This window comes from Onychomys torridus, chromosome 8, assembly GCF_903995425.1.
Source record: "Onychomys torridus chromosome 8, mOncTor1.1, whole genome shotgun sequence".
Classification (NCBI taxonomy): domain Eukaryota; kingdom Metazoa; phylum Chordata; class Mammalia; order Rodentia; family Cricetidae; genus Onychomys; species Onychomys torridus.
This window is the reverse complement of record NC_050450.1, coordinates 30,556,868-30,583,153: the sequence shown is the minus strand read 5'-3', so window position 1 is coordinate 30,583,153 and position 26,286 is coordinate 30,556,868. Positions and strand designations below refer to the sequence as shown.

The window sequence follows — 26,286 nt, the reverse complement described above, 5'->3', positions numbered from 1 at the left end:
GAACTTCTATGCAGTTAGAATAGATATTCAAAACAGGAGCAGGGAAGATTCTCGTTGAATTCTACCCTTTCATGTTGAATGTGTTTTATGTACTTTTACTTTACAGAACTGGAAAACTAAATATTTTTGTATCCTTAAAGTGGCCATTATCTGCAGTCAGGCCTTCCTTATTTCCCTCTAGTCAGTCTAGTTAATTTGGTGTGTGATGTTTTCATCTGCAAGTTTTAAATACAATTTTATAAAATTAAGAAAAAGAAAAGTGGTTTTTGAACTTTGTTTAGAAGAAATCAACTACTTGAAAGACAGTGTTTGTTTCTGAAGTGATAATGGATTATATTTGGTGTTCCAATCAAATAAGTGAATTCTGGTTTAAAATGCCACTATTTTGTGTATGTTTATTAACCATATAACTACACATGAGTAAAGCAAAAGATTAATACAATACAAATATGAAGTATGTAGATTTGTTACCCTTTCTTAGTTTTACACCCTTTATCCATTCACTCCATCTACTCAAGGTCAGAGCTATCGCTAAAATCTGTCGGGGAGTGTACAGTCTTTCTAAGATAGAAATTGCTTCTCTCTAAAGATTTTGAAGGTGTCGTGCTAATCATTACATAAAACAAGATTAAACTGCGCAGATAACAAAATGATTGGTATAAAAACACACAGTATATGCAGTGCAGCCCTATATGGTTGAAAGCCAGAATAGAAACACTAAGGAATAGAAGCCATATCCTCAAACAGAAACAAATAGGAATTGCCATTCCTCTACAGAGGAGGGAAATAAAGTGTTAGCTCAGAAGGTGAAAAAAACTGAGTTCTGGCCTGAGCTGTGCTCTTAAGCAGTGGTATCTTAAAACCCAAATGCACAAGATTTTGTGTACCTTAACATCAAGAGTGTTAATCTTGACTTTTTTCAATGGTTCTACTGAATTTAATCCCAGAAATGACCAAAGTTCAGCCAAATAAATGTTTAAATCAAATTTCAAGGTTTGTTTGTACATCTGAAGGGAAATAAAAATTTCCACATTGATAAAAATATAATTAAAATGATAAATCATTTGTGTATCCTCCTTTCCTAAATATCTTAAAAGCACACTCAAAAATCAAAAGCACAAATATATGGAAAGGAAAATTGGAGAAGGAAGTTTGGTAGGTGAAAATTTGCATATTAAATTAAAAAAAAAACCTTTGAATTAGTTTTATAACTCACATATAGATGTATGTATGTAGATAAACAAAAATAATATGGATAGAAGCCTCCAAGACAGTTTTTATAGTATGAGTTAACATTCTTGCTTGCTCAGGGAAGAACTGTCTCTTCTAAGACTCTCTACCTTCTGAGAACTGAAAATGTAGACTTAGAACTCATTTTCTATATTAAAAGCCTGTCACCAATGAGGCCAGAAATGAGAAAACGACAAGAATTATAAATACTTTCAAACTAGCAATAGCAAGGAAAGTAAGACAATCTGAGAAAGGTTTTGAATAATAAGAGCTTTTAGGGGAAATTTATAATTTCATGCTATTATTTTCTTAATTCTTTCTTCAGCTATGGACAGCCCTCCCAAGATGAACTTAAAGACAATACCACTGTCTTCACGAGGATTTTGGATAGACTGCTGGATGGTTATGACAATCGTTTGAGACCAGGATTGGGAGGTGAGGTATAATCTCACATTTTTCTTGAGAAGATTTAGTATTATTAAATCTTTCCTAGTATATTTCTATTTTCTCTTCAAACTGTAAATAAAAATGTTTGCATAGTGATTGATAATTACTTTTATTTTAATAGATCACTTTTTGTACACATACATACTTATATATTGAAAGACAGACACAAAATTCTCATAATGACACAAAAGAGATACATATTCTTGACAAGCACAATGATTTTTTCTAATAACTTGGTTATATAAAAAGAAAGATAATATTCTCCCTTTTAGTATAAGATTTATATACTTCACCTGCACTGCCTTGCCTGCACTGAATTCTATCTCTGATTCTATGCTAGAAATATTTACATAAGAAGATTGTGTATTCCATCATTTCTTTGTGTTGCATTACCCCATCTCTATGATCAAAGATGAATAAAATAAATGGTAATGTTTTATTTTTAAACCATGCCTTTAAATGTATTCTCTAATTTTCTGTAGTAAAATTTATACTTCTTATAACATTAATTAATTGAGTAAGGAATTTCCGTTTAGGGAGAAAATTATGTTCAACATTATGTATTCAATACTATATGCAAAATAGTGCATAGTACCAGAACTTACATGCTTATTTGAATAATTCTTGAAAATATAATACACTACCTCCTTGTGATTAAGTAAAGACTAATGAAGCCAGATCAGAATATTGGTCTTAAAGCAAAATAAGTAAAGTAAAGAAAGAAATTGCTATTTAAAGTTTCATAGGAAATCAACGTATGATTCTATGGCTCCAAGTTACAGCCAAATTCTCACCTTTCCAAAGCAGCAGAAATGAATAGTAATATATGATAAAATGATAGTAATAGCACTATCAAAAGCCAGTTATTATTAAGTTAGATAGAACAGATAAATGAAGCTAAGTTTAAGAACTCAAACACTGGTTTTCAAACAAAATGGTATCATGGATTTAGAATTATTCATTCATGCTTTCATTGTTCAGAGGTGGGACTGGAAAGAAAGACTTCGCATATGCTAGTCATGCTCTACTCCTGAGCTGCATCCCCAGACCCAGAATCTCTAAGAAATATATAGTTGCATACTATAATCACATTGATGGAAATCATGGGTCTATTTTGAAGCTGCCACATATCATTATCACCTCATAGGTTACAAGGAAAACTCCTCACCAAAGTCACAGCTCAATATATATATATAGTCTTACCAGGAGTACTTTCGTATCAAGTTCAAACATTAATCTTTGGACATGGTTTTTTCAAGTTAGGCCTCCATATTGTGTTATTTTAACTTCTTGGGGAGTAAAGAATATTATAAAGACGCTGAATATAATATCATGTACTCATAGACTCAGATACTAAAAAGTCTGAGGAAGGAAGGTAGACACATTGGAGCTAGTGCTTCCAAAGCAGCCTCTCTGTCAAGAAAGTAAAATCTTATATTTGAGATGGAGTTGTCTTAAAATGGACAGCACAAACCTGTTCATAATGCAGGAATATAATTTTAAGAAATTTGCCATCTTTGCATACAATTTTAATAAATTGCAAAGACTAGATATAAGGGTGAATGTACAAAAGGAGACAACCACTGGGTTATTGATACAAATTATGATAAGGAAGGCTTCTGAAAATGCTGACATATGTTTCTTTTACTTAATGTCCATCCTGTCTCAGGTCAATCCTTGTATAGTAGAATGAACCACATGTGCAAATAGTTTAGGAAAAAAATTGATACTTTATTATGTGTATATAAATATCCTCTGAAAGGTGTGCATGTGATTTCAATGTGTTAAAGAATTTTGTATAAATACACACACATGTACACACTTTCTTTAATGATCATTTGTGATTGCACTGTTATTGCAGTCTAAGTAAAAGTAAAAGGCGTGACTGCTAATTTTCACTTAATTCTGTATTCTAACTCCTTAATAAATATAATGTACATACACCTAAACCACAGAGAACCATATACTGCAAATGAACTGACAGCCTAAAGTATATATTCAAAGTTAATTTTTGAGATCTATGACATTGTGATATTTTCTTAAAGAAATAGCTACATCAGTTTATCAGAATATTTCTATTTTTAGTTCATAATTACTTAATCTTTGTAAATAGCAAAAATAGACTTGTGGTTGAGAGAACAGAAATAATGGTTAATTTCATAAAGAACAAGTGTACTCTTATAAGATAATAAAAACTCAGGATTTAGAAAAATATATTTTTAAATGTAAGTCTTTTGATATCCAGGAAAGAATTTATTTTTCCATTTTTCATTCTTGAAAATGCTGACTTAAAGAATATTATGGTTATAAAATCAAAGAAAACATAGTTGAAATCTTTCTTCTGTTTGTATTTTAAATGTTGGCTTAGAATGCAGTGAATTAAGATGTGAAGGATTTGAGATTTGTTTTTTTTTAAATTTTAACATTGACTAACCTTATTTTGTACCTTTTGAAGGACATTCTTAATTTTTAAGACACAACTAACCATATCACTGTTATATGCTCAAAACAGTTTATGTACATTTTGATATTAAATATCTAGACAATTACAGTTAGAATTTGAAGTATATTTCTAGGACATTGATTTTATTACATAATCAGCTATGAATTTACAGAAAATGGTCAACCCTGATACTGACTGGTTAAATTGAAATTATCTCATTTTCTTCAGGAATATAATATTTAATTTCATTTTTTACTATAGATTTCAGATAATTTAAGCATGGCATGGTTACTAGTAAATTCCTGCAACAAAATGGGATTTCCACACTTATTATTATTATTACTATTGTTTTTATGTAGCTAACTTTAAGACTGTGGAATGAAAGAGCTTAGTCTTTATCTTATATGAAAGCAAGGCAAATGCTTCCCAGTAGTTTGTACATGATTATATCCAAGATGACTTTCTCCTAGGAAGGGGCCCTGCTGTATTCTTCATCATGTGAAAAAGAAAGGACTACTTTTTCTGAGTATCCTCAGAAAATAGAGCTATGACAATGAAGCTTAAGGTTGTGTAAGCAATTATTCAATATGCAGATCCATTATGACATCTTCAGCTTTGTTATTTGGGAATGTACACCTGAATGTAATTAGAAATGAAATTTTTGACTTGGTTGATGCAGGCATTGGAAATCAGCTTGCAGACATTATAACCCTATTGTAGAAGGCTAGCTCTTGCCTTCCTTAGCACCAAGAGTCAACCGGAGGAAGAGTCAATCAAAATTGTAAATAGCTAGAAAAAGTATAGAATCACAAATAATAACTGAATTCGTTCCCATTTACAATCTCTTGCTTCTGTAGCAAGAAAACAAGAGACTCTTCTTGCAGCCAGGAAACTCAAAGCATTGTTGACTAATCCAAGTTCAAGTCTAAAAGATTGACACAGTTGGAAAATAAAGGTGAAAACCAGAAAGAGTAGGAAGATAAGAAAAGACAAGTTCAAGAAAAAAGAAAGCAAATCAGAAGCCAGGGCATGGGAGTGGTATTGAAGTGTAATAAGAAGTATCAGTATGATGAAGAGGACCAGAGACAATTCTGAAGCAGAGGAGAGGCCTGGGCAGGATGCAGGGACATGAGATTCTGTAAACAGGACCCAACTGGAAGTTCTCAATAAATTCATGTTCTAAAATTTTCTCCATATGTTAAAAAGACGAAGGATGGCTGGGTGTTCTCAGCTTTCCCCCAAAATAAGCAACTGTATAGACTTGGGTGAAATTTGATTTGCCTTTATATATAGGCTCCATTCCAACTCTGGGAATTGTAAAAAATAATCCACAGGCAGTCACCCAATGCTTAATGCTGAAGAAAGATTTCAGAGGTTCTAAGAACAAGCAATACCCTCTGGCCACATCCTTTCTTTTTGTCCCTTCTGTAGAGACCTTTTTCATTTTATGATATGCTTCAGTCCCACTGCTAACCAGACTCGCACATTGTGAATGTATTGCATTGGTCTCCTCATTTCACTCTTTCCAAAACAAATTTCAGTAAATCCATGTTTAACTAGAATGTTAATGGGACGGAGAACAAGGGAGAAAACATTGGAAAGTCCCAACTAAAGGACTCACAGAAACTCTTCACACTGTCCTCTTTTTGTTTCCGGTATTTTCTGGAAGAATTGTAAACAATTTCTAAATTTATTTTTAAATTTAATTGCAACGACTAATGCATGGAACGAAGGATGGCTCTCACAAGATTTCAACACTAAGCTACATAAATAAAGTAAGCCAAGAAAAGTGATATGAGGGAATGAGGGAATATTTCTAGTGTTACAAGCCCAGCTGGCTGAGTGGAAAAGTAGTTTATAAATATATATATATATGTAGGTTTTTAGACAGACAGTGATTCTATCCCTGCTACATACTAACAGTATTCAGTTAAATACTTTTTCTTTGTGTTATAAGTATCTTTCATTTAAATTCTTTGGTTTTGGTCTTGTTTTATTTATTTATTTATTTATTGCTAAATAAAAATAAATAGGCTAATAGGGATTTAAGCAACTCTTTGGGGCATTGGCAACTTTAGATACTCAAGGTATTTTAGAAGCAGCATGTTTAAGAAGTAATCTTTGCCTCTAGGTACTTGAACTGGCTACTTTTATGTCAACTTGATACGCTATAGAGTCATTTGAAAGCAGGAACATCAATTGGAAAAAAGGCCCCCTAGATTGGCCTGTGGCCTGCCTGTGCTGCATTTCTTAATTGACGATTGATATGGAAGGGCCCAGGTCACTGTAGATAGTACCACCTGGGCAGGTAGTCCTGCATGTTGTAAGAAGGTAGGCAAATCAACCTATGAAGAAGTAGGCCAGTAAGAAGCATATCTCCATAACTTCTGCATCAGCTCCTTCCTCCAGGTTTGCTTGAAGTTAATTCTGGCTTTGACCTCTCCTCTCGGTGATTAACGCATAATGTGGAAATGTATCTGAAATCAACCCCCTTCCCCAAGCACTTTTTAGTCTGGGTGCTTCTCTCGGCAGTAGAAACCTTAACTAAAACAGTACCCTTTATGTTTATCATTAGAATTCTCCTAATCCCAGCCTGTAATTGAAGCCCTTGATAGTAAGAGGTGGGAGGATCAGCAGTTCAAAGTCATCATCTGTCTCAAAGTAAGTTCAGGCCAGCTCTTCTATAAGAGACCCTGTAAAAATAAACAAAGAAGCTAAGGCAAAATAGGTTTCTCAATCTTGAGTTAGTCAAACACTTATAAACCCTTTGAACTAACTTTAACCGAACTATTGCAAGAGACTCGGCTTGAAAGAGCCGACTGGCTTGAAGTCCTTTGTCACTGAAAGAAAAAAATTATTGGTAATTTACTTGTGTTTTGGATTGTGTTTTTCTTTCAAATATGAGAAAAGTGGAAAACTAAAGGAAAGAAAGTGATTATATTTTGTGCAATGGTTAAAAATTTAAGTCACTAGAAATGAGGAAGATATAATGTAATTCTTTTTAAAATTTATTTTTATTTTAAATTAAAAATCAATTCATGAACTTAGTATTTAATAAAAATATTTGCAAATAAAATAAACATGCCAAGTTAATCAGACCCCAAATCTATGCAGGTCAATGAATGTCTATGCAGTTAGGTGATGGACATGAGTTATGGAAGAGATCTTAAAGCAAATCGTTTTTCAAGTTCTAATTCTCTTTCAGATTTTTCATTTTTGGTGGTGGATAAGTACATAAAAATAGGTTTAATAGTGAAGAATCCAATGTGAAGTTCCACAGCACCAGAAGAGTTATTTTACACTTAAAAAAAATCCAAATTTAATTGGCTAACTTATAAGATAACTGGTATTCAAAAACCTTTTATGATTATTTGGCATCCCAAATAGTATTGAGATCAGAGGGAAAAATTACATTCATGTTTAACATTAAAATACTGCGTTTGTATTTGTGTTTGGAGCAATTTCAAATAGCTTATATTTCTTTCTCAATGTAATAGTGTTAGATACAATTAAAAATATATATACTGAAAAAATTAAAAATACAAATAAAAAGGCTATGCTTATTTAATAAAAACATTGATGTTTTATTTATTTAACAAGAAAATGATCTTGAATAGAGTATTTAAAATTTCTACACTTAGAATGTTTCACTTTAAATTTATTATAGTTTTATGGAGTTTGAATGCAAGTTGTGTAACAGATGTTCATATATTTGCAAATGCAACACCCTTCCACAGAAATAGTAGATCTAGACAGTCTTTGACACAGTTGTATTTCAAGAGAAAGACAGCTACCAAAACCCCAGGAGACATGGTTCAATAAACTGCAAACCCCTTTGAATGTTTACTGGCTGAAATCTCCAGTTGGCTCATGAATCCAGCTTATGTAATGAATCACCATAATACACTAAGGAATGTTCTAGCACATTTATAAACATTCTATTCTAGTCTTTCCTGTTGTATGTCAATCATCTACATGATCAATGCCCAGAATTCCCTCAGATAAGAGGAACCAATTGAGACTTACTCAATCTAGGAAGGTCGGCCCTGGAAATTGAGAATAGGTAATTTCTTGTGCCTCTGTAATTAATCTTTTCCTATTCTTTCCACTTCTCATATTTATGTTAGTCCCATGGGAAAGATCTAAAATGTTTTCTGTAGATTATTTCATTTTATGGTAGAATGTGAATTCTTTAAAGGCAAATATATATAATTTTCCTGAGATAAGAAATTCAGAGTTAAGAATCACAGAGAATGATTTTAAGAATTCTAATAGAGAGCTAGTTCCTATGTGGTGGGATAATACCCAATATTGTTATGCTGTTATCATATACCTCAAATACTACATGGGATATCATGCCTCAAAGCTTTATATTAATGTATACACATAAAAAGAAACTCATTTTTCCCAAGACTACCATGCACACCCTTCCCTTCAATTGAACAATCTCCCAGAAGACACTACTCCTAAGACCATAGAAGGAAGACATTTTTCAGTGGAAATGAGATGTACATCATGTTATATAGTAAAATTAATCTTTTTTCTTTAGATATTTGTTGCATTTGAGGTCTCTGAACCTTGATGCACTAAGTGGTCAGGGGCCTGTTAGACATACTAAAGCATATTTCTTTACCGTTTATATAGTTTTAGTAGGTAAACAAGTTAGTTTGATTTACAAATAAACCAGGGAAAAGCTTCCGTTTTTTCCCCTATGGTATTAGGAACATAGCAAGATTGGGAGATAAATGTTGTTTTAGGCAGGTTGATCTGGAGCTGAGACATGGCCCACTCTAACATGATGGTGTTTATGCAGAAACCCAGGGTATTTCCAGTGCGTAAACAGGACCATTTTAATCTAAGATTTTTAGATTTATTTTATGATTCAAACTAATGTCAGTCCATTTGGTCTCAATATAGGATTTCATAAATTAAGAGTGCATGAAAACGTTCCCAATGAATATTTCTGAATTGCTCAATTGACAGCATTTTCATCGAACATGTGGCTAATGTCCCATTAAACAAGCTGTTCTGATGGGTATTGCTAAAATGTTGCCTACAACTCTCCCATCTCCCTTTTCTTTTTATTATACTCACTCATACTCCACACTTCACACAGTATCAGTTATTTTTTGGACGTTCAAGTAACATAATATTACTTCTGTACCCAAAGGCTTTCTGTGGCATTAGCAGAAAGGTCAGCTGCTTTCTCCCATCCATAGTGACCTCCACTGCAGTCCCACTTACTTCAAAGCATAATATTGTATTGTGATCATTAGCATCACCAGACTCCAGACACACCAATCTTTTTCTTCTGTCTTCTCTATAGTCATCTATCTACCTACATGTCTATCTGGTATCTACCCATCAAATCTTGGTAACATATGTTTTCATTTATAAAGCTAAGACATGTGCTTCAGAACAGAAACATTAGTCACTTTTGTTCAGTTTTATTACTGTTATAAAGAATTGTGTCGAGCCAGCACATTAAAAATGAGAAGAAAACTAAATTCACACACAAAACAAATGCTTCCTTGGCTGTACAGTCTTGGCTAAAAATCACTTCAGGGATGGTTCCTTTATTATTTCTTCATTAATAATGTGAAAAATAAATTTAGGAAGATGTAAGGATGGTACCTGAAATCCTGCAGCTTTTACTAGAAGAAAGTCATAGTTAGAATCTGAGCACCCAAACTCTCAGTCCAGTGCATGTTCTGCTGACTTCACTACACTGCTTTTTTCTTTTATGTCTCTGGCACTGTCATCCCTTTGGAATGTCACTTCAGAACCTCTATTATTTCAATACTTTAAGTAGGGTCTCAATATTGTAGGAAAGTCGAAGTCAAAGAATTTGTTGTCTGCCAGTTAGAAGGTGATGCAATATTTGTATATATTTAAACACAGCCCTGAATGGGGAGTTTGTTTAAGGACTGACTTTAAAATAAAAATTTATTACTCTGATTTTTTATTATATTCTCCAAAATATAGTAACTATCATCAGTGTGATTCCATTTTATATGAAGCAATCACATATTTTCCTTGGCTGATGAACATATGCAGACATTTACACTTAAAAAATCCATTGAGTTTCAATTATATTGACTGTGGCAAGGCTACTGTGAAGAAACACTTTTAGGAAAATTATTTGAATATTTAGATATTCGAACAGTTCTTCCATTCAAGTTATTTTAACTGATTTATAATTTTCAGCCAGTTCCCTAGTTATGTAAGAGATTTGGTCATATTTGGCTTTTGCTAGGTTATACGTATTTTTACATAAGTTCCTTTTAAGGATTCTGATTCTTGCTGTATCCTCTCAAGAAGAAGACATTGAAACATAAAATGTCTTGGCTTTTTGTCATGTGATTTCAGGAAAAATGTTGGGTATTGTCCAAATATACCTAATGAAATGTTTAGTGTGGTATTAAATCAATAAATTCTGGTACTAGAGCATATGATTAATTTTAATTTTTTTTAGTTTAGTTAGATAATAGATAGATGATGGATAAATAATAGATAGAAGACAGGTGATAGACTGATAAATGATAGATATATGATAGATAAATTGATAGATAATAAATAAATGTTAGATAGATAGGTAGCTAGCTAGATGGCAGATAGATATTACTTGGGAATCTCATTAAGGAGAAGGACCTGGGAGAAATATATTTTCCAAGTACATGAGCAAAATAAGGTTCCTTAACTGTGTTTCAAGATCTTAACCAGAGCACTGAGAAATGAGGATATTTCCACTTATCCTCGGTCCTCAGCCTAAAGAAGTATTAATGTCAAGCTGCTTCTTAGTCAACCACAGTAAGGTAACTATGCCATCGAGTTTTGCTCAGATTCATTTGCAGAGATGCTTTCTCCTGAACTCTGTCCATGGGGTTATAAAGAAGATTGACTCACAGAGCTCTCAAGCATCCTGCTACCTGTGAAAGTTCTGTTGTGGTCAAAGAGTTTGCGCTTTACTCTGAATTCATGCTGGGCTGAAAGAAATATGGTGTTAAGGAAAGCCACAGAATTTAGTGAAACGATTATTTAAATGTTGGCATTTGATATCTTCATACCTTTTTGAGATTTCTAAACTTGTTAACGATAGATTTTCCTGCAAAACATCATCTTTTACATTGGCCTCAAACTCATCATGAAAGTGTTGTATCATTTTGAGAGTATTCCCAAAGATCTTTGGGAAACAAACAGGTCAATAAGGCTGAATATATCTACTTGAAACAGTGTCTTAGAGTCATTTAGAAGGAAAAACAAACAAACAGAGGAAGTGTTCATTCTTCTGTTGTCATTACTCTATGATACTCAAGAACTGAGTGGCAGGCAGAGTTTCCCTTGACTGTGTTTCTTCTGTCTCCTGTGATATCACTCATCCTTCCCGTCTAGTTTCTGTGTTCCCACATAGGCATGCTTCAGGTTTGCAACTTCGGTTTCTCTCCCCTCCTCTCCTCTCCCCTCTCCTTCCCTTCCTTCTCCTCCTTCTCCCTTCCTCCCTTCCTTTTCCTTCAGTTCTCTCCCCCATTCAATTCTCTCCCCCTTCCCCCATCTCCCCTCCATCTCTCTGCCTGCCCTTCTCTCTTTTCCATTTGGAGGATAACAGAAAATGTCAGACACCAACAGTGAGAAATTCTTTAAGGATAAATATATGATTAGAGAATATAGTGAGAAAGTCATTTCAGATTCTTATGATACAGTGACTTGAGGCCAGATTTCTTGTTTTGGAATGTAGTTAAAGTGAGTGCTAATAAATCTCAGAGCAAGTGGCTGCTAAATAATAAGATGAAGTATCTGAAGGTTATGCACTGACATGTTGAATAAGTTTCAGGCCAAGGATGGATAAAAGATGATAAAAATTTTAAATGTAGATATAAATTTTTAAAATTTAAAAATGTAGTTATAGTCATTCATGTAAATTGCTTTCCATTTTTATCTAATCTTTACATGGCGCAGGTACAATTATGCATGGCAATAGAAACGCCTAAACTTAACCATGTTTCATGTTTTACTCGTTTGGCACAATGGACTTTATAAATAAGATTTTAGACTTTCAAAATTGACCATTATGTAGTTGGTCATCCATGTACCATCAATCTTAAAACGGCAGAGGAAATGGTACCTATATTCTATAAATTTTCATCTCACTTCTTCAGGCCACTTCATCATGAATGATGATAGAAATTGATTGATACTAAAAAATCTGCTAGTCCAATTTCCTTAAACTATCTACCTTGTGGAATTTCCATAATAAAAACTCAGTTTTATACATACATAAGAAATAGACAATAGTGGCATAGATTTGTAAGAGAGTGCCCTAGGTTGGCAAATGTATGCCAAAGTGCAGACAAATGAGTCAGCATTCTCTAAAAGAACATGCATTTCAAGAATGAAAAGTAATGTGTAAAAACAGACATAGCTTTTATTCTGCATGTCACTAGGTTACATAAGATAATTACTATAGGTTTAATAGTCACCATACAATAAAACTTGAACCTTGAAAATAACATGAGCTCAACTTAATTAATTAAAAACACATATACAACAGAAATATCAGATCATATTATAAAAAATTATTCGAAAACAAATTTGGTTACAAATCTTCCTATTGCTCAGCTTTAGTAGGATTTAACAGCACAAAAGTGAATTGCAAATAATATGAAACAAATTATTTCTCATTAGAGACATACTTGATATGAAATAATACAGAGTATAAATTTTCCTAAGACTATCTACTATCTATCTTTTTGTACCTTTTCATGATAAGAGATATCTAGTTTATTGTATCAAATAAAACCTAAGTGTTACATGTAGAAGAGAAGAATTAAAGGAGACACCACATAATATGATAAGCTTTAGCTTTTATAAATATATGGCATTGGTTTTCCTGTTGTTATTGTTCACTGAAAAATCGTCACAATATTGGTATAAAATGTGACTAATTGAAGGAATCTTAATTGAACAGAACAAACAGGCATGAAAATATTGTTGTGAAATACATTATATAATTAAATTTTAGCTGTCATATACGATAATGAGGTGTTTTAAAACAGAAAAACTATAGTTAAATATATATGGAGAAAAAGTCTGTGATAGAAGCAGAGGCACATATGAGGGTGGATGCTAGAAGATGCAGAGTGAAGGATGTACAAGGAGAAGGGGTACCTAGCCGAGGGACTTTGCTGAGCACCTGCACATTTTCAGCTTCAGCATGTAAGGCTGAGATTAGACATGAGATAAACACACAACTCTATGGTTTTCTTGTTACAGTTATGAAAAATTAAAATGCATCAAGGGTAAACTAGAGATAGTTCTCAAATGAAGAATCTTATTTGGATTGTTTTAATATCAAGGAAATATTTTGCTCAGACAAGAAAAAGGGAAATGGTTGTCTCAAATAATATTTTCTCCTCTACTTGGGTTTTGTTAATTGAGATTAACATCTTTGGAAATAAATTTATCCTGAAGTCTTGAGTATCCACAAATGAATAGCTGAAGGAGACAGGCTAGCTTTTGATCCTCAAAAGACTTTACTGTTACAGCAATAGGGTGATGTTTTCAATGTCCTATGATAGAGATAGAAAGAGAAACACACATGATGGGAGCCCTTACAAGACTGGATTGTCATTTTCCAAAGTGTGTCTGAAAATTATATAGCCTTCTTTCCCATTCTCACTCCTCAACAAATCGTGTCCTTTCAGCCAGAGATGTTTTCTTGTTTCTTGGTTAGCAACTGTATTTCTTTGAAAATATCTGTGTTGAGTTGTCACAAAAGTGCAATAAATATGGTTTATTGGTTTATATATAGGCCATTAGAGGCCACTATAATAAAATTATATTCAACATGAAAACAGCATACTAAATTAACTTTTTCCATGCCACAGTATGTTCTCCTCATCATCAAAACTAAAAATACTTCCATCAGTTGTCATATTTTTCCCAGGGAGTGATTTAGATAATCCAGTTATGATTTAGTAACAGAAAGCAATCATTTGTAAAGCATACACTTGAGACTTCAAAGAGTCCATAAAGCCTGCTAAGCTCTCCTCTATGTCTCCCAAGGGTAGACAATGTACATGAAAGGTCTGTCTAACTATGTAAAAATATTTAAACTTCAGGAATATTGCTATCCTAACATATTGCTTATTATAATGTGAAGTAGTTCAGTATCACTTAGACAACTGTGTCTGTTCTTTAAAAAATCATTAAGAAGCAGCTGAGATCTCCAGAAAGTCAGCATCCCAAGGTGGCATTTTTAGGATCTTTCCTCCATTGAAAATATTAACTGTGAAATTTCATATGTATGCAGTCAATTATCAGAACTACACAGTGGATAAGTTTTAGAAATGGCTAATCAAAGCCAATAAATTTCCCATTTGGGTGTGAGTATGTGATAGTGAGCTCTAATAGTGGCTGTTGATAGATACTCACTAGCACAATTTCCTGCTTCATCAGAGCGTGTAACTGAAGTGAAGACTGACATCTTCGTCACCAGTTTTGGACCTGTTTCAGACCATGATATGGTAAGTGACACTATATGTTTGATTTTTGGGGTTTCGTTTAGATTTTCAAAATTAAAATATAATTACATCATTTCCCTCTTCCCTTTCCTCCCCCCATCCCATCCCTCTTGAAATCAAGATCTCCTTTTCTTTTATTGTTATTGTTATATATGTCTAACTGTGTGTGTGTGTGTGTGTGTGTGTGTGTGTGTGTGTGTGTGTGTGTATGTGTGTGTGATTTCAGGGCTGACCACTTGGTATTGAATAATCAATTAGGGGACTCCTTCCTAGGGAAAACTAATTCTATCCCTCTCAGTCTTCCTTAGTTGCCTGTAATTCTTTGTCGTTTGATAGAGCCCTGTGAGATTTTCCCCCCTTTCATGTTAGCCAGACTACTGGTGTTGTAGTTCAGGTCTTGTTTAGGCAGATGCATTGTATCATGAGTGAATCTTACCTGCCATTTCTAGTATTGTCATTATTAGTATTTTTAAAACCTGTATATTAAAAGAAAAATATAGACTATTTGTGAAACCACTTGAAAAGGCTTGGTTGGTCATAATTTTGTGTCATTGTGTGTATTATAAAAAATACATGTGTATATACTGACAATATATATTTTACATCACACACACACACACACACACACACACACACACACACACACGCACACACACACCATATCTGTGCTTATCAACCCACCACTACAGTGTTCCCCTTTTCACTCCTAAAATGACTACTCAGCTCAGCTTCTGTCCACAGGACTCCCTGTGTCTCGTGCCTTTCACTTCAGTTGTGAGGCCATGGTGATTCAGGGATGTCAAGCTTTCAGATAAGCACTACTATTCCAGAGCAAGCACCCATTTGTACTACCATGTCCCAATCCTTTTTGGCTATATATGGAAAATGAATATCAAAGTTGAGAGAACACTTGACCCCAATTAAAAGAAAAGAATACTTGAGAGGGAGAAATACAGGACAGAGAAATGTTCTTTGTTGCAAAACGTGCACCAAATAATTTCCAAAAGTGGAACTGTGTCTGTCCTTCCTTTTCCTATGGAACATCTTTGAAAATTCAAGAGGTCTATCAATTTTACCAAACCATGGTAAAGAGGCCACTATGAATATTTCAAATATGTATTATTATTATTATTATTACTATTACTATTATTATTATATGTCTTTTATTAGTACTTAATGCAAATTGTTTTGATTTCCTAGTAGTTTAGGGAGAACTCAAATAAAAGTTGCAGATTTTTCCTAGTTTAAAAGGAAACTCAGATTATTCTGCCTGTATCCTTACAATGCATACTTAATCTTGGCATTCTCTCTCACTCATTCACAGGCTTAACAACATGCATATTGTCATTATGCAAGTCCTGATTACTACAAGGAACTTCCCAAGCCTGGCTCTAGGAGTAAATGTGGCTGAGTTAAAGTCTTACCATCCTCTGCAGTCTCCCATCAAAGACAATATAATAAAGTCAAGTTCATATGAAACAGAACATTAAGTATTCTGGGCAAAATTTTAAAACCAAAGGCTCAAAATCTCTCAGATGTCTAGGTACCCATTCATGTAAGATCAAACATGGTGTAAATCACATACCCAACGTCCCCTCACCCTCACCCCCACCCCCACATGCACACCTATCCTTCACACACACACACACACACACACACACACACACACACACACACACACTCCCTTAAAGGTCATTTTCTCATTGCTATACTCATCTAAACTCTATATTTTCACAGGGGACCAAATTGAGAAAGGAAAACTTATCATTGGCACAATACCAAATTAGTCCTTGTATTTGTGTCTCAATCAAATTCCTTGACATAAAATTCAACACTGCTCTTGGCTGCATGCATAGCATTGCTTGGTGAAATTATTTTTTTATTGCAAGTTCATGTCTTATTTTCTTAAAGTGGTGTGAAAAGTTGCGAAACAAACATGTCTTGCTGATGTCACAGCGTGACTTCATTGCTCTTTGAAAGGGAGTAAAGAGTTACTAGTTGCATAATGATAGAGCTGGAAGCCCAGTTCCCATTAAACATTGAATTCTGGCCGGGCGGTGGTGGCGCACGCCTTTAATTCCAGCACACAAGAGGCAGAGGCAGGTGGATCTCTGTGAGTTCGAGGCCAGCCTGGTCTACAGTGTGAGTTCCAGGACAGGCACCAAAACTACACAGGGAAACTCTGTCTTGAAGAACCCAAAATAAACAAGCAATCAAACAAACAAGCAAACAAAATTGAATTCTTGTGGACCATTGTAACCTGAATCCTCCTCCTTGACTTCTGTTTTGATAAAGAAGACAATGGAGTAAAGGGCATGGGACTAAAATAACATACTGTTTGTTTTTATATTTACTTTTAAACTTGTTTTTTTGTTAAGAATATAGGTTATTTTTCTCCTTTTTTAAATTTATTATATTTGTGTTTTAATTTTACACATCAGCCATGGGTTCCCCTGTCCTCCCCCCTCCTGCCCCTGCTCCCACCTTCCCCCCATCCCCTCCCCTCCATTCCCATCTCCTCCAGGGCCAAGACTCCCCTGGGGATTCAATTCAACCTGGTGGATTCAGTACAGGCAGGTCCAGTCTCCTCCTTCCAGGCTGAGCAAAGTGTCCCTGTGTAAGCCCAAGGTTCCAAACAGTACAATAATTCTGCCTTGACTCTTCCATTTGGCAGAATGCATCATGGTGTTAAGTGACAGTGCCCAAAGGAAACCACATGTGAAAAATAAGTGAATTCCCATAAAACTGTAAGCCTTGGCCAGGCGGTGGTGGAGCATGCCTGTAATCCTAGCATTCTGGAGGCAGAGGCAGGTGGATCTCCATGAGTTCGAGGCCAGCCTGGTCTACAGAGCTAGTCCAGACAGGCACCAAAGCTACAGAGAAACCCTGTCTTGAAAAACAAACAAACAAACAAAAACAAAAAAACCAAAAAAGTAAGCCTTAAGTATTTTTTAATTTAAAAAATATATTTGTATTTATTCTTTTAAGAAATTCATCTACATGTACATTGAGCTTTGATCCATCCACACCTGTTCTTGTCTCCCCTCTGTACGTACTACCACAGCCACCCAAGAGTCTCCTTTCCAACTTCATGTACTATTTTGAAACCACTGAGCCCTATTTGTACTGACAATATTTGGGATTGTAGGACTGTCCACTAGAGAGAGCATAGGCAGCCAAGCAGAGATTACATTCCAAATGAAAACTGATTTTCCCTCTCCCAGCAGCCACCAGTTCCCAATAGCTCCTCAGGTAGGGGCGGGGTTTTGTGAGTTCCTCCTCCATCAGTGCTGGATGTTGACAGACTTGACTATGATTTTCAGTTACTGACTCAGCTTAATGGATATTCAAAGTATTAATGAGGTTGTGCTTTTGGCTTAGAATAAAAGTACACAATAGTATTATTTCTACTGGTCAGTATACCTACAGCAGTCAAATTTGCATTTTACATATAAATTTCAGGAAAAACTTAGAAAAGAAAAGCAGAGGATGTACAGAAGCTGATCTTTCTCATTGCTTATAATTTCTGAAACATCAATCAAGTTGTTTTGTAAAAGGATCAAATTAGCCTTCACAACTGATTTACAAAGTGGATCCTGGAACTTGTACCTGATTCTTTTGCTATAGAAGATTATTTAAATTGTATTATGGGAGGGAGATTAACTAAAAAGGAGTTTTATTCAGAGGTAATCAAGGTTTGAAGAAAGAATGATAAGGTTACCCTTTAAAAACAGGAAAAGCTTCGTCTATTTTTTAAGCAAGAACTGATAAAATATCTAATTAATAATAACCATATTTGAACTTGTCATCACTGAGTGTTTTCAAGGTTTTAGTACATTTTAAATGTTATTCTATCTAATCCTCATTTCAAACCTTTCAACTCAATAATATTCTTATCTGCATGCTCTCAGGAAAGGAAAGTGACCCACTAGCTAAGGGTACCAATTGAAACCTGAGCATTCCATCCCTGAAGACTGCTTAGCTCCCAAGGCATCCAACTTCACCTAGAATAAAGAACAAAATGAGGTCAGCTCCTTAAACTTATTTTAAAAACCATTAATTGGCCATCAAACAGTACATTCCCATGGCACTAGGCTCTGACAGAAATATCCAGGCTGCACAATCATACAGCCTTGCTTTCTGTGGTGCTTAAAATGTATTAAGTCAAGACACATACAGATGTTAATATTTAGCATGAACCAGAACACTTCAATATGATATTTATTTAGGTACAAAGTCGATGTTTTGTCCCAGATATTGAGAATAAGGCTTATATTCTCCATGGACCTACTCTATTAAGCTGAGAAACTTAGGGAGAAATTTCTCTTATGAGGTGGAAGCCATAATCCTGAAACTTGAATAAGTCCTTCAGAAATACTTTGCATTTATTTAACCTTTTCTACTGTGTCTCGTCTTTTGCATTCTGCTTTTGTCTATCTTGGTTATGACTGCTTCTCACCTTCTTCAAGGTCCCATCCTGTAACTTTTCCAAAGTCACTTTTACCAAATAGCGCCTTTAAAAAAAAATCCCAAACAATAAAGAATTCTAGTGTAAAAATTGTGTTGATAAAATTGGAAATCAAATAATAGGTACTGATTTCATACCCATAGTCACTAATAATATAGATCTTCCCTAAACGCACTTCAGCTTCCTGAAAAGGGAAACATGGCTCATATTAGCCCAAATGGTAATTCTTGATTAAACAAATTGTGGTCATTGGGGCTAGACCATATTGTATAAGGACATCCTGGAAGTTATTTACTGCTACCATGTCAATCATATGGATAGGTTCAGAAAATATGAGGCAGAGAATGTTTCTATTTGTAGTTAGACAGTATATGGTCCCAATCAACTACTTTTGTTTAGGTTTTCATTTCTCCTCTAACAGAGAAAAGGAGTGATTATATTTTACCCTTAGTGTTGCTGTGTGTGTGTGTGTGTGTGTGTGTGTGTGTGTGTGTGTGTGTTATATCTGAAGGTGAACTGTCTTCAAATTGGGGAAAAGGAGTTTGACTGTCAGCCTTTAGCACAGATAAATAAAGCTGAATGGAAATATAATAAAAACACAATGTAAGGACATGGACAACATTGACATAATTTTTGGAGTCATTGCCTTTGGGCATTATCTTGTTGAAAATTTAAACTCAATATCTTTAAAGTTTAATTTACATTTAATAGTTACTGTGCTTTCAAAAACTAACCAAACCCAAACAAACAAGCAAAATATTCCTTAGAGACAGAAAATGAAGCAAGTGTTTTGACTCTTGAGAACATGATCTGTTTAAATATGCTTGGGATCTTGATTTAGCTGCAGACTTTCTCTGTAGTTCAGACCAGTCTAAAACCATTCAGTTGTATTGGGAGCAGTTGGCTGTAGCTAGATAAAGAAGAATAGAAAAGTCATCAGATATGGTACCTCTTTCTCAGAAGCCTGCCTGTTATCTAGACAAGGAGGCATATGTACAGGAAGACTAGATATAGTATGAGTAATAAGCACTGTTCTCATGTAATGTTGCCTCACCATCTGATCCACAATCTCTATCTTCCATGAGTTTTTCTAGTAACACTCAAGGCTTAAAATTTTCTCCCTGTGCTGAGTTTAATGGATGCTTAATAAATGTTTGCCATGAATAAATTCTTGTCATGTGTCACAGTGACTTCCACCTGACACTTTCTGACACAGAAAAGCCTAACAACAAACATGGTACCTTGTCTGGCCTGTCTCAACAGAATAGCATCATTTTGTTCACCTCCTTCTTTATATGTCAATCACCCCAATTAGCCACACGGTGAATTACACATCCACTAATGATGTAACTTTATGGATCATTGATGGCTGAGCAATATCAAACCTCTGCCAGAAGAGTGGACATACATCCAGACTTTACTGTGTATTGTTTAAATTCTAGGAAAGAGATAGTAGTTAAAGCCATGCACAAAATGCATATAGACAGAAATTATTTATTTATATGTCCTAAGGATGACATGTATAGGATTTAAAAACAGCTGCTTTCAGAGGTGCCAGGCTTCACAGGATTAGAAAAACGTGGCATAATGTTTAACAGTCCCCCCTTTCTGGTTTTGAGTATGCTAAGATTAATGGAGAATGTGGTAATCTTTATTTCGAATCATTGAGTTCTAAATTTAGTGCCAATGTAGCAAGTACTGCAAGGAAGACGAACACTATCCTTTTCAATTTCAGGAGCTGGTAAGTCACATTGCTTGTTTTTAGATGAGCAGATGTTCGTCTCTGGGTAATGCCATAAGGAATGCTCTGCTTATTCAAATAAATCGATTCCCTGGCTCTGAATGATGATGAGGTTCACACATCTCTTGTGTGATATACACACACATGCGATCACTAACACACACACCTTCACACTTTGCATTCTTCTCTCTCCCATCTCTTTGGAACAAAAGCCCAAATTAACAGTGGAAATTGATTAACTTCTACCACATTTTTTATAGTCTTGTTCACTATGTAGGAGAACTGGAAGGCTTACATGCATTATTTTAGAAAAGAACAGGAAACAAAAAGCCATTTACTTAGTCAATGGATTTTGACATCTGTATCAGCACCATAATTGGCTTGAGTTTGAGTATGAGGGTTTGCAGGGAACACAGATGGGCCTGTAAAATACTATGTTTTGTTCTTACTCCTGCAATTCATTAACTTAAATATTCTCCTTTGCATACAACCTGCAAATGTGAGTTTATTTTTTTAAAGTGTCATTTATTGTTTTCATTTTTCTATTGCAACAAAGGGAGTTTCTGTTTTACTTTCAGATATCTGAGGAGAAAATTGAGAACAATTTTTTTCCCATAAATCTTGCAGATTGTGTGTATGCGCATACATACATATATATGTTGAAAGTTATTACCACACAACTCTACACAACTCCAGGGAGGCTACCTAGAAAACGGAACCCTAAGAAAGACACAGGGATCACCCAATGACAGAGAAATGGATGAGATCTCCATGAACAACCTGGACGACAGTGGGAGTAATGAAGGGCAAGGTTTGAGGGAAAGAAAGCTTAGGGGAGCAGGAGATCCCAGCTGGATCAAGAACAGAAAGGGAGAACAAGGAATAACAGACCGTAATAGATGAAGACCACATGAGAACAGGAATAGGCAGAGTGCTCGAGAGGTCCCCAGAAATCCACAATGATACGTCCTCTGTAGACTGCTGGCAATGGTGGAGAGAAAGCCTGATCTGACCTAGTCTGGTGATCAGATGGCCAAACACCCTAACTGTCGTGCTGGAACTCTCATCCAATAACTGATGGAAGTGGATGCAGAGACCCTCAGCCAGGCCCCAGGTGGAGCTCCAGGTGTCCAATTGTCGAGAAAGAGGAGGGACTATAAGAGCATGAATTGTTGAGACCAAGATTGGAAAAAGCACAGGGACAAATAGCCAATCGAATGGAAGCACATGATTTGTGAACCAAGGGCTGTGGAGCTCTCAGGTGGAGCAGGCCCTCTGGATAAGTGAGACAATTGAATAGCTTGAACTGTTTGGGAGGCATTCAGGCTGTGGGACCAGGACCTGTCCTTGGTGCATGAGCTGGCTGTTTGGAACCTTGGGCTTACACAGGGACACTTTGCTCAGCCTGGAAGGAGGGGACTGGACCTGCCTGTGCTGAATCCACCAGGTTTAAATGAATCCCCAGTGGAGTCTTGGCCCTGGAGGAGATGGGAGTGGAGGTGGGAGGAGGAGGACGGGGGAACCCATGGCTGATGTGTAGAATTAAAACACAAATATAATAATAATAATAATAATAATAATAATAATAATAATAAATAATTAAGGGAAATAGTTATTACCAAAAGCCATCAGTGATTACTCTAATACTAACACATAAGTGCTACCTCACATTTGCTTCTGAGAATGTCACCTAAGCCACACTGAGCTTCCAAAATCTTATTTGTAAGTTATTTGTATGGCAACATATAACACTGTGAACTCTGCTCTTTCCTCAAATTACCCAGGAATATACAATAGATGTGTTTTTCCGTCAAAGCTGGAAGGATGAAAGATTAAAATTTAAAGGGCCCATGACAGTTCTTCGGTTAAACAACCTCATGGCCAGCAAAATCTGGACTCCCGATACGTTTTTCCACAATGGAAAGAAGTCTGTGGCCCACAACATGACCATGCCTAACAAACTCCTGCGAATCACAGAGGATGGCACACTGCTATACACCATGAGGTAAGCATAGCCTTGGTTCCTGCAGAAAGCTGTCCCTATAGTCTTGTTCTGATATAAGAAGTACTTCATCAGGGTGCTGATAGGCTATGATTGGTCTTTGAGCTTCCTGCTTTTTTCAGCATTAAATTTATCCTGCTAAGCAATAGTAATGCTCTGAAATAGCATGCATACAATAATAAATAAAATGCAAATGAAGTCTAGGTTAAGTAATCCAACGTTGCAGAGGCCTTATTTCCAACCTGTCTTAATTCAACATGAGGATCTTTCAGTCCCTGTTATGAATGGTGTATCTCCTCCCTGTATTCCATAAGGTCTAGGTCAAATTTCTAGAAAGTATCAAAATTTGAATATTTGGTAGATATTCAAAAATATTTCTGCAAAAAACGAAGACAAAATGAAAAATATTACTATACAAAGTTCTTTTAAAAATTCACATGGAACTATGCATGGAAAGAAATACATGATTTTTCAAATAGTTTTCTTAGCTAGAGATAGCTCACTTGGCTTAGCCTAAAGACTGTATGTGTATGTATGTGTGTATGATGTGAAAATTTCCCCCCTTTGAAATGACTGAAAACATGTCATAAGTGTACAGTGTCTTAGAAATAGAATGAAGGAAGCATGAATAACAAAAACAAAAATATTAAATAATTTTTATAAAAGGACGTTTTTACATATTCTTAACTTGGAAACTTTGAATGGTCTATGGTTTATTCTTTAATTTTTTAGTAATTTTTTTCTTTTTGTCCAAATGAAAGTTCGTTGCCAAGCATGACTATTGATTGGAAGGGTCAGTGTTGCTATATTTGGTTATTTTTTTCATTAAAATTTGGCACCTCTGCCTTCTGTCCCTAACCTCACAACCATTTCATTAAACTGCCCAACCATTTCATTAAACTGAGATATCCAATTGAACACTACTTGTCCCAATTTCATATAGCAATTGCAAAATTCTTTCTCTACTAACAAATAATTGAGAGCAAAGGTTTCCTTTTCATATAAAATTCTGACTCTTCATATAAAGCACCTGAGATAACAAGGCAACCACTTCCACTTCTAACCCCTGTTTTCTTTCACTGCTTTTTCAACTAAATGCAAATAAACATTAGCAGGGCTGACTAGTCCATCTTTAGAAGAATGAAAAACTATTAAAAATATCTAATTGTCCAAAGCCTTCTGAAGAAGTCAGCAAGAACTTCCTTCTCTAATAATAATAATAATAATAATAATAATAATAATAATAATAATAAACCCCCATTAAAATATGTGGATTTGCACATGGAAGATGTACATTTGTAATTTCTTTCACACCTCTTGTCATTATGAACTTTCCATTCTTGTCATCTATTTATATCCCAGGGTGGGCTACAATTTAGTTAGTGTGTGCTACTTCTTAATATCGCTCTCATTTCAAATTGTACTGCATGTGTGTAAGCTGATGTACCTTCAACTGTACTAATCACAGTAGTATCAAAACTGGAGAGATCTCATATGGAGCAAAGGGGAAAACATTTACAAGTACCACAACCTAAGCAACTGTTTCAAATTTATGTGTGTGTATATATTTCAATGAATAAGTTTTTAGCATTTAAAAAATCATGAATAGTATGTCTGGGCAGTGGTGGTGCATGCCTTTTAGCACAGCACTTGGGAGGCAGAAGCAGGCAGATCTCCATGAGTTTGAGGCCAGCTTGGTCTACAAAGTGAGTTCCAGGACAGCCAGAGCTGTTGCACAGAGAAAGCCTGTCTCAAAAGCAAAATAAACAAATAAACAGAAACGTGAATAGGGTTCACATTCTCAGAACTTGTGACTGAAAAAATACAGTACAGACCTGCCTCAACCTGGCAATGGGTTTGTGAATAAAAGTGATGGTTGGAAATTCAGTTGTACTTCATAAAAGTCATCAAGGAGGGTTTGCACCTTGCATGAACCACAACCTCACAAAGCCTGGGGACACTTTCTACTTCACCTGCTCTATTTCTGTCCCATTTGTTGGTGCTATTTGGGGAAGGATTCAGAGAATGATGAGGACAGGAGAACTATTCTCTTTTTCTCAATCAAGAATCAAGTGGCAATTATGCATGTTCTAAGAGTTTTGTATCTTTAATTGACTGATAATAACCATACATATTTAGGCCTTCCAATATTACTTAAGTTTAGGTATACATCATATAATAATCAAATCAGAAAAATTACTAAATCCATCATTTGGTTATGCAATTATATATTTGATTATAACTACTTTAATTCTCAGAACAATTCCCATAACTAGATGGATTAGTGGATGCTTTCTGTTATAAGAAATACCAGTAATGTTCTCCCCTTCTTCAAAATCCAATCTTGATTTTCACAAAGTAAACAAAAATTCTAGAAAATAGTCATGGTATCTTATAAATCTTTCAAGATCATTTGATTATTGGGAATATAGCATAGATGTACATTTTATGTCCATCTAATCTGATTTGTTACTATGTTTGCTATAGTTAATAACATCCTTCTCTAATTACCAGCAAATGTCTAATCTATAGAACTTTTGTTTGTATTCTGTTTCCTTAATTGATAAGGCTGACGGTGAGAGCTGAATGCCCAATGCACTTGGAAGACTTCCCTATGGATGCCCATGCCTGCCCATTAAAATTTGGAAGCTGTAAGTAAAGTTACTTTAAATTATCATTATTCTTATGGAAGATCTATGAACTTAAGCAAGGGATTTCCAATTAGTTAGGGTCTGTTGGAGAGTCACAAAAACATCAAGAAAATTAAGACAGCAATATATTACAAGAGTTGCCTATGAGTAGTAGCCCTTATGTGTTTCTTATTTTTTCTTTTTAAAAAGGACTTTACTTTTGTGTATGTGTGTGTGCACCTATCTATGCTGGCTGATTTTATGTCAGCTTGCAAAAGCTAGACTTATCTGAAAGAAAGGAACCTCATTTGAGGAAATGCCTTTGTAAGATCCAGCTGTAAGATATTTTCTTAATTAGTGATTGGTGTGTGTGGGTTCAGACCATTGAAGATGGTGCCATCCCTTCTCTGGTAGGTCTGGATGGTATAAGAAAGTAGGCTGAGTAAGCCATGGGAAACAAACAGTAAACAGCTTCCCTCCATGGCCTTTGCATCAGCTTCTACCTCTAGGTTCCTGCCCTGTTTGAGCTCCTGCTCTAACTTCCCTCAGTGATGGACTCATACATAGAATTGTAAGCTGAAACAATTTCCTCTCCAAGTTCTTCTGTCGTGGTGTTTCATCATAGCAATATCAACTCTAACTAGGACACTATATGAATGCATATCATACATGCATATGCACCTGTGGAGGCTATAAGAGGACATCATCAAATCTCCTGGAGCTATAGTTACAAGTGGTCATAAACTGCCTGATTTGTGTGCAGAGAACTAAACTCAGGATCCGGAGAAGAGCAGTGCACACTCTT

The 26,286-nt window shown here is 35.2% G+C and overlaps 1 protein-coding gene across 2 annotated transcripts in view; it reads left to right on the top strand.

The window, feature by feature from the left end:
- Gabra1 (gamma-aminobutyric acid type A receptor subunit alpha1) overlaps window positions 1-26,286 on the top strand; it is a 54,658-nt gene that overhangs the window by 5,213 nt on the left and 23,159 nt on the right. For both annotated transcript variants that reach the window (XM_036196877.1, XM_036196878.1), the window contains exons 3-6: window positions 1,556-1,665; window positions 14,576-14,643; window positions 22,634-22,854; window positions 25,420-25,502. In XM_036196877.1, the coding sequence (XP_036052770.1) occupies window positions 1,556-1,665; window positions 14,576-14,643; window positions 22,634-22,854; window positions 25,420-25,502 (482 nt within the window). The remainder of the gene's footprint in view (window positions 1-1,555; window positions 1,666-14,575; window positions 14,644-22,633; window positions 22,855-25,419; window positions 25,503-26,286) is intronic.